Source organism: Aspergillus multicolor (genome assembly GCF_047715735.1).
Source record: "Aspergillus multicolor strain CBS 133.54 unplaced genomic scaffold BDW74scaffold_61, whole genome shotgun sequence".
NCBI lineage: Eukaryota > Fungi > Ascomycota > Eurotiomycetes > Eurotiales > Aspergillaceae > Aspergillus > Aspergillus multicolor.
This window is the reverse complement of record NW_027396012.1, coordinates 65,279-74,534: the sequence shown is the minus strand read 5'-3', so window position 1 is coordinate 74,534 and position 9,256 is coordinate 65,279. Positions and strand designations below refer to the sequence as shown.

At 47.5% G+C, this 9,256-nt stretch overlaps 2 protein-coding genes across 2 annotated transcripts; both read left to right on the top strand.

Moving 5' to 3' along the window:
- Positions 1–1,384: 1,384 nt before the first annotated feature.
- BDW74DRAFT_184329 (putative DEAD/DEAH box helicase) lies at positions 1,385–5,127 on the top strand (the record flags this gene model as incomplete). Its single annotated transcript, XM_073730792.1, has 4 exons — positions 1,385–1,400; positions 1,454–1,940; positions 1,993–3,110; positions 3,167–5,127. 4 exons carry the CDS (start codon positions 1,385–1,387, stop codon positions 5,125–5,127), a joined length of 3,582 nt encoding a protein of 1,193 aa, XP_073577587.1.
- A 639-nt stretch (positions 5,128–5,766) lies between these two features.
- On the top strand, positions 5,767–7,574 carry BDW74DRAFT_171928 (MDR family MFS transporter; the record flags this gene model as incomplete). Its single annotated transcript, XM_073727393.1, has 6 exons — positions 5,767–5,784; positions 5,837–5,851; positions 5,894–6,666; positions 6,728–6,843; positions 6,898–7,155; positions 7,216–7,574. 6 exons carry the CDS (start codon positions 5,767–5,769, stop codon positions 7,572–7,574), a joined length of 1,539 nt encoding a protein of 512 aa, XP_073577586.1.
- Between the last annotated feature and the right edge of the window lie 1,682 nt (positions 7,575–9,256).

Below are 9,256 nucleotides of genomic sequence, written 5' to 3'. Positions count from 1 at the left end.
TGTCACGTCAGGAACCGGAGTCACAGGATAATCCGCTCTAATTATATTAAGGGTATGATGCTAGTCTAGGAAAGGACTATGGTTATATTAGCAGTATAATATTATTAGATTATTAATTTAAAATATTATATTACTAATTTAAAATATTAAATAAATAATTTAATAAAAACCATGTATTTAAGGAACTATCTTTATAGTGTTAGATAGTTTTAGTTATTATTTATTATCTTTAAAAATTAAGCTACCCTATCTTTTAGTTTTTATTTAGTCTTTTATATAAGCTCTTTAACCTTAAGACTTGTACCTTCTACTCTTGCGCACAGAATATCCTTAAATCCCACCGGTTTAAGACGGATCGGCAGGCTTTATCTGACACTAGATAGGCATAATTAAAGATACTTATTTTTTTATTTTAATAATTAAGCAGCCTGCTGCCTAGAATCTATATATCTTATTAAGTAATAAAAATAAAATTAATTATTATTAGTTCTGCTTAAATAGCGATAAAATGCTTTATTAAGGCAAGGTAATATAAAATAGTAATATAACACTGCGCCCGGTAGCCTTTATTATTATTAATAGTTTACCTGGGATTTTAAATTAACTATCTGGCTTTTTTGTTAACTTGCGCCCCTTTTAAAAAAACTGGAATTCTTACTAGCTTTAAAGGGATTTTAAAAGTAAGACTTAGGTTTTTATACAGGATATTAAGAAAAAATAAGCTAAAAATTAATATAAAAATTATATTTAAATTTATACTATACCCTTTTTTTATAATTATTTATATTTATAGCTTAATAAAAAGCTGGGGGTATGGTATTATACCTATGGTATTATACCTATGGTATTATACCTATGGTATTATACCTATGGTATTATACCTATGGTATTATACCTATGGTTATAATATTTATTATAGGTTACTATAAAAGCAAGTTACTAATTTTTAAATTATTTAATTAATAATTAATTAGATTATTTTTAAAGTCTGCCGTGGCAGGAACTTGTAATATAAATAAGGTATAGGTTAATAAAAAAGTATTAATAATATTTTTTATAAAAAAATTACAAAAGTTTGCAATGAATGGCGGTTCCGTAGTGACTTTCTTCGGGCGGCCCATGCGCCGCAGTGGGCTGTAAATGCATCGCAGATCGTGTTTCACACAGCGTAGACATATGGGTTTGGTTTGGCTGCATTTGATCTTGGAAGATTGGCAAGCATCACAAGATGCGCGTAGTCGAGCGCGTGAGTTGGTCATGGTAGTTGGGTCTATCGAAGAGAGGGAAACACGAGAGATTGGGAGGATAAGTACGGTATCTGCCTAAGCCCCAGGACCGTTGGGCTTGCACGTGACATGTGCCTAGCCCCCTAGTAAAGAGCGTCATGCCAGGACTATACGGTGCATTAAACTACCCTCGGTAGGAAATTATTCTTCTAAGTTTACTTCATTAGCAACTTCTTTACAGGCGGAGATTTCGGCCTACATGGTGAGCGTACTGGCCAGTGCTTGGATGCAAGATGGTGATCCCCATAAACTTGCCGGTTCCATACAGATCGTGGCACTTATCTGGGGTACCATACAGCGAATTGCAAATCTCAAAAATGGAGTTACTGACGATATCACCAAGCATGTTGATGGGACAGCACGAGTGCTAAAACTGCCGCAAATTGACTTGCAGTTCCAGAAACACCGCAAACTTTCATTCGATTTCGTGCGATTGGATAGAACACCGGGCAACATCGGGGTTACATTATCGCCAACAGAGTTTCAGCTCGTACACGCGGGTCCATACTTGGATCGTAGCATGGGCTCAACTCCCGACTCCCGCGTTCATGACTTTGAACCGGATAAGTGGCAGCGAGATGTCCTGGACCAGATTGACGCACGCAGAAGTCTATTCGTTGTAGCGCCGACTAGTGTAGGAAAGACATTTATTTCGTGAGTAGGTATCGAGAGTTTTTGAGTACTTTTGCTAATATACATCCTACAGCTTTTATGCTATCAAGCAAGTCCTAGAAGACGACGACGATGGAGTCTTGGTTTATGTCGCTCCGACCAAGGCACTGGTCAACCAGATTGCTGCTGAAGTTCAAGCGCGGTTCTCCAAGTCCTATAGCACTCCGGGCAAGTCGGTCTGGGCCATTCATACTCGCGATTATAGGATAAATAACCCAACCGGATGTCAAGTACTGATAACCGTACCTCATATTCTGCAAATCATGCTTCTCGCTCCGTCAAATGCCCAGTCATGGTCACCTCTAGTGAAACGCATCATATTCGACGAAGTACATTGTATCGGTCAAGCAGAGGACGGTGTTATCTGGGAACAGCTGCTCCTCCTCACACCATGTCCGATTATTGCATTGTCAGCGACTATCGGAAATCCCGTCAAGTTCAGAGAGTGGCTCGAGATGACTCAGAAGGCCAACGGCCTGGAGCTCAAGATGATCGAGCACAAGACACGCTACTCGGATCTCAGGAAATACGTCTATCACCTGCCAGACAAGTTCATTTTTAATGGACTTTCCAATTTACCACAGATTGCTCCGCTCGGTCTCGACGGATGTTCTAGTATGGCGTTTATGCACCCGGTTGCGAGCTTGATTGATCGCTCACGAGGTCTCCCTGATGATTTGACGCTGGAGCCGCGCGACTGCCTCCTGCTCTGGCATTCTATGAAGAAACATTCAACACCAACGTTTCCCGTTGATTGTTCACTGGATCCCAGCACTGCGTTGCCCACCCTCATCAGAAAAGCAGATGTGATCGAATGGGAGGTTCGCTTGAAAAGCCTTCTTCGACCATGGGTGAACGACGCTAGTTCGCCCTTTGACGAGGTTGTTGGGGATCTTCGGTCAGTATCGCGGATCATACAAGCCCTAGCATTCAGGTACCTTCTGGCAAAGTTGAGAATTCTGCTAGTCCACGCTCCGTACGCCAAGATAGCATACTTGACACAACGCTCCCTCTGGTTTGTTCACTCCATGAGCAGGGTGCTCTCCCGGCTCTATTCTTCAACTACGATCGGAATTATTGCGAGAAGATTTGTGATCATCTCCTCACCCAATTGGAAGGATCTGAAGATCATTGGAAAGCGTTCAGTCCTACGTGAGAGAAGAAGATGGCGAAGTTCCAGGAATGGCAAAAGCTGCAGGAAAAGCAAGTGCGTGTTCGAGAGCCAAAGAAGGCCAAAAGTAAGAAAGAATGGGGTGACAATGATGATGACGAGGAGAGGGTTTCAAAGACGGAACTGGCTCGGTCGGCCGCAGCGGCAAAGGACTCCAGCATGTTTGAAACATTTGACCCTAGCGCACCAGTCTCTGGGTTCCATTTTGCAAATGAAATGAAGCTGTCAAACCCCGGGTTTGAAGAATATGCTACACAATTGCGGCACCGCGATGTTCCTGAGCGCCTGATCACTGCCCTCAGACGCGGGATTGACGTTCATCATTCTGGCCTAAACCGCAAGTACAGACAGGTCTGCGAGATTCTCTTCCGTAAAGGTTATCTCCGGGTTGTGATAGCTACAGGCACACTAGCACTGGGTATCAACATGCCGTGCAAAACTGTGGTCTTCTCCGGTGATTCCGTCTTCTTGACTGCTCTCGGGTTCCGGCAGGCCGCCGGTCGAGCCGGACGTCGTGGGTTTGACTCCCTCGGAAATGTGGTCTTTCAGTGCATTCCACATGCCAAAGTCTGCCGGCTGCTGAGCTTGAAGCTGCCTGATCTCAACGGTCACTTTCCTCTTACGACGACCCTTGTTTTGCGCCTTATGACCCTGCTCCACGAGTCGAAGGCGAGCCCCTATGCTGTCAAGGCGATTAACTCCATTCTGTCTTGCACCCGGATATACCTGGGTGGCGAGGAGTCGAAGCATACTGTTCTCCACCATCTCCGGTTCTCCATCGAATATCTCCGCCGGAACTGGCTTCTGAGTAGGGACGGCGCTCCATTGGACTTTGCCGGGGTTGTTGCTCATCTCTACTACACTGGAAATTCGAGTTTCGCGTTCCACGCTTTGCTTAGCAAGGGCTACTTTCATGGGCTGTATAGGAGTATTTACAATGACCCAGAGGAGACTCTTCGCACGCTGATGTTGGTTTTGTCGCACCTTTTTGGCCGCTATCATCTTCGTCCCAGCATTTTGGAAAATCAGAAAGCGCGGGACAAATCTACGTCTGTCGTTATTCTTCAGCCACTTCCGCATGATGCAGTCAGAATACTGGAATGCCATAACAAGATGACCTTGAGCATCTACTCAGCCTATGTTACTACGTTCATCGACCAGGACATCGCCCAAGAAGACTGCCTGCTTCCTTTGACGAATATGAAATGTGGAGGAGTGAAGTCTGCCAATGACGTGAGCACGTCACTAAAGTTTCTCCCTGCGACACAAGTGACCTCTTCTTTTGTGGCCTTGTCCGGACACCGGGATGGTGACTGGACGACTATCAGAGAGCTCTGTACCCGTGTCCGCAGCGGTGTCTGGCTCGAGCAGTCTGTGATCCCGCATCTCCAAGTTTCTCCTGAGAAAGGCCAGGCTCCTCTCAATGCATACTTGTACGATTTCTACAAGCATGGCAATGTTCACGCCCTCGTGACTGAGAATATGATCCGACGAGGAGATCTGTGGTACCTTCTCAACGACTTCTCGCTTGTGTTGGCTACCATTGTCACTAGCCTTGAGAACTTTATGAAACTCTCGCCTGGATTGGACCCGGACGTGTTGGAGACTATGGGTAGCAGCTATACGATGGAATACGATTCGGATGGAGAATATTTGGAAACGTCCGAATCTGGTAACTCGATTAAGCCAGTTGACTTGCCGCTGCAGTCGCAAACGACGACAAACTCCAAGGCCAGAATCTTGAGTAAAACGAAGTCCAAGATATCAAAAGTAGCAGACAACTGGGACGACAGTTCAAGTGACGATAGCGATGTGGACGCTGGCACCTCAGGCCAGAGTGATAAGGGCACTCCATCGCAGCAGTTCAATTCAGCAGATACTCCATGGAACGACGACGCAGATGCATTCCTCGAAGGCGAGGGGCTCTTGCAGGTTCTCAGAGCGTTTAGGATGCTTCAAGCAGAATTCAACGCCAAGTTCAGAGCCATCTGGTCATGATCGATATTTCTTTCGGAGGCCTCTCGAGCCGACCTGGGTGATCTTGCTGTGTTTCTTGAAGTGAATCTTGGCGGCATAGGCATCTTCTTCATTAGTGTTGGGTACATTAAACTATTCAGGAAATGGCTTTACTCTACTATGTATGTCTTGATGTTTCTTTAGATAGTCAATGTACGGCGATTCTATCCAGACAGGTCTCTTGTTGTTAACCAGAGTCTTCATCTCAACATGTGCTTCATCCTCCAACTGAGGCCACTAAAACTTGCCGATGAGTAAGTTCAATGAGGCCAGAACAATACTCCTTACTTGGTTTGATTGCTAAGCTGTTCTAGGAGACGTTGGCGATCTGCCCCTTCGGGTACTTTTCGACCAGGATCCCTCGGGTACTTTCTGGATAGTTTCGGACCAGACTGAAAACTCGAAAGTATTTGAAGGGTCTAACTGCATCCTTTCTCCTGTTCTATCATTCGTCTAACTGTAATGATCAATATGCACGAGAAGACCACAATGGATGACAGCAACTCCAATACCACGAATACTGAAGTCTCAAAGTCCGGCATGCCTCTGGATACTTAAGATACACAGCCGGAGATACATTACCCGCAAGCGCCCACCTTAATTATCATCGTCATAGCCTTGATGCTGAGCATGTTCTTAGTAAGTCGAATCATTCGCGGACAGGACACAACTAACAGTTGTCCTGACGCAGGTCGCCCTCGACATGGTAAGTCCCAGCCCAACCCAACGCAAACCCCACTAACCCTAGAGCATCATCGCCACCGCAATCCCCAAAATCACCGTTCAATTCCAAAGCATGCACGACATCGCCTGGTACGGGAGCTCATTCTTCCTAACTCTTGCCGCATTCCAATTTGCCTGGGGCATAATCTACAAGATCTTCTCCCTCCGCGGCTCGTTCCTAACCGCGATTGCGATCTTCGAAGTCGGTAGTCTGATCTGCGCTCTGGCGCCGAATAGCGTTGCTTTGATCGTAGGACGTGCGGTGCAGGGGATGGGCGGTGCCGGCCTCACGGGTGGGTGCTACACCATTGCAGCGTATATTGCGCCTCCCGCCAAAGTCCCTGTTATCATTGGCTTGCTAGGTTCGACGTTTAGTCTTGCTAGTATTGCGGGGCCGTTGCTGGGGGGTGTCTTCTCGGAACATGTTTCGTGGCTCTGGTGTTTTTATACCAATCTTCCTATTGGTGGCGTGGCGGCTGTTGGGTTGTTGGTCTTCTTTCGTACGCCGGAGCATGCGAAGGCTGCATACGGGACGCCGCTAGAGAAGAAGTTGAAGCGCTTTGACTATATTGGTCTGGTTCTTCTCCTCGTTGGCCTCGTCTGCTTCTTCCTTGCGCTTCAGTGGGGAGGCGTGACTCGCCCTTGGGGCTCTGGGGCTATCATTGCCCTCCTCGTTCTGTGGGTGGCTTTGACCGTTGTGTTTGTTGTCGTTGAGTGGTATCAAGGTGATCGCTCGCTTATGGTCCCGAGACTCCTGCTGGATCGGGATATTGGCGCCTGCTGCGCTTTTATCTTCTTGTAAGCTCTATCTCCACTCTTATTCCTGCTATGTATGGATGCCGTTACTGATATCTCCCAGCCTAAACGCCGCCAACTTCTCCCTGATCTACAATCTTCCGATCTACTTCCAAGCCATCAACGGCGACTCGCCCATGGGCAGTGGCGTGAAGAATATCCCAACCATCCTGTCAACTTGTCAGCACCTCTTTCCAGTCATCCACTTGCAGTTATGCCTCTAACATCCCCCAGCAATTGCAACATTTCTCTCCTCAACCACCGTAACAAAAGTTGGCTACTACCAGCCCTTTTTGTTAGCAGGCAGCAGCTTAGCAACCATCGGCGCCGGCCTAATCTATAGCATGGACCTCTCCACTTCCCTAGCCAAGATGATCGGGTTTCAGATCCTCTACGGCGCTGGGACGGGTATATGTGTGCAGATTCCCATTATTGTTGTTGGCGCGTTGAGTCCGGCTCAGGAGCAACCGGTTGCGGTGGCGACTGTGCTATGTAGGTCCATTTATCTCCGCGAGCAAAGTAAGGGAAGTGTGGACTAACAGTATATGGTAGTCTTCCAATTCATCTCCGCCACCTACGGCGTCGGTTCCACGGATTCCATTCTGAATAACCCCCTCCTGCGGAATATCAGACGGTATATGCCCGGTGTGGACGCGGACGATGTCCTCAATGCCGGGTTAAGCGGGCTGCAAAATGTCTTTGGTGGCGAGATGCTGCTCGGTGCACGGAGGTCGTATCTTGCAGGTCTGAAGGGGAGTTGGGCGCTCGGTGTTGCGTTGTTTGGGTGTCCGGTTCTGTGTGCGGTTGTTCCGAAGAAGGGTGGGAAGCTTGTCCAGGCTAATGGTGGTGATGACGAGAAGGGGAAAGAGAAAGGGGAGGAGAGGCGGAACATCATTGCTATGGTGGTTTAGGGTTGTGGTGAGGCTCGGGGTGGTGGTGGTGTGTTCCCCTTATACTTCCAAGGGGGAAGTCGTACTGTTGGATAGTGTTATGACGGGCTGGCTCGAATATGGTTGTGGCTTTTACTTCTCTCTGGTGGTTCGCGTAAGCTTGAGTGGATAGGTGGAGGTCAGTTCCGGATTTACGCTGATGAATGACCTCAGAGAGGAACGCACTTCCGCGAGATCATAATGACAACGCTCTCTCATTTGGATCCCATCAAACTACTATCTACTCAGGATTGTCTCTAAACAAGACCACCATAGTTTTATTTGCAGAGAACAGGTGCAATCGGTAGACACCTTTCGCCCCTTCCTTCACCATGGCGCAACAACCTCCGGCCCCAGTCTCCGGGAAAGCGCAAGGGGAAGCCGGAGCCATAATCGATATTCCTGATATACACCCCCCCGAGTACCAAGATTCGTGCGCCATCTCGACCATTTCCTGTGCACCTCCATACTCAGCTGTGACATTACCCCCTCCCGCCTACAAGGCCATCGAAACAGGCGCCTGCACCAAGCAACCCCCCCGCAATCACCAACATACAAATCCAACCAGATCTCATCCAGCGCATCAACAGCAGCATCAGAATCAACGCCAACCCCATCGGCCCCGTCAAGATTCTACTCAAAGGGCACAGCGATGCAACTCCCTAGGCGCGGGCCTTCAGCAACACTCGCGCTGGGCACGATTCAAAGCCTGGATTCGAAGTCATTGGGTGTACTTCGTGGTTCCGGTATCTTCGCCTGTTTTGTTTATCGTCCTTTGGTGTGTTGGGCGGTTTTTTTCGTGGTCTAGGTACGGCTTCGGGTTGAGCTTTGGGGTTTGAAATGCGGTGGAGGAGACTTCCAAGCCGATTAACCTTGGGCAGGAGGGGAATAAGACGGGTAATTGTTTTGGCACAGGGCCGTAAGAGGCGATTTTAATCCTTTGGGAACAGCTAATGGTAAATTGTATTTCTCTTTTCTTCTGTTATTCGTATCTTCTTGAAACGGAACTCTTTTTTCGTTTATCTTTACTCCTTGAGCAAACCGCGCGGCGAAGCCCTAGCCCTAATTCGTCACGAGCCGCCTCTGCAAGAAGAAACCAACCCTCGCCCATTCGGAAACTTTACAAGAAAGATTGTAGAGCAGTTGGAGATGTAGACCTGAGGAAGAAGCGAATTGACTACGTGGAGACGGCCGATCTTTCCGTTTCATGTTCATGCCACTGCAGCACTTTCCAAGTCCACAGAGGCCCGAGCTCGAGTCGGATTTCTAGATCAGGAGTGCGATATGTCGGTCGGGTTATGGACCAAACACGTCCTATTATGATGTTTCACCGGCTCTTTCATCCGATATTTTTATTTTTCGTGCGCGGATAGTTGGTCGAAATGGTATTCCTGGGGTCCATCTACGAGTCCAACTTCTTTGGGTCTTTGCAGAGAGTTGCACGTGGAATACATGTCCAGAAGTCTACGTTTACTCACACTCTCAAGGGAGTCATGGATACCAGGAAGGACAGGTATCTCTCCTTACAACAGGTATCTTTGGTGACCTGTCCAACCCTACCCTTCAACACCACCCAACGCCGCTTCATCTTCATCTCCAACGGACAACATCGGAATCTGAACCATGCCCTACTTTCAACCCACCGGCGACGTCGTGATAGAGAT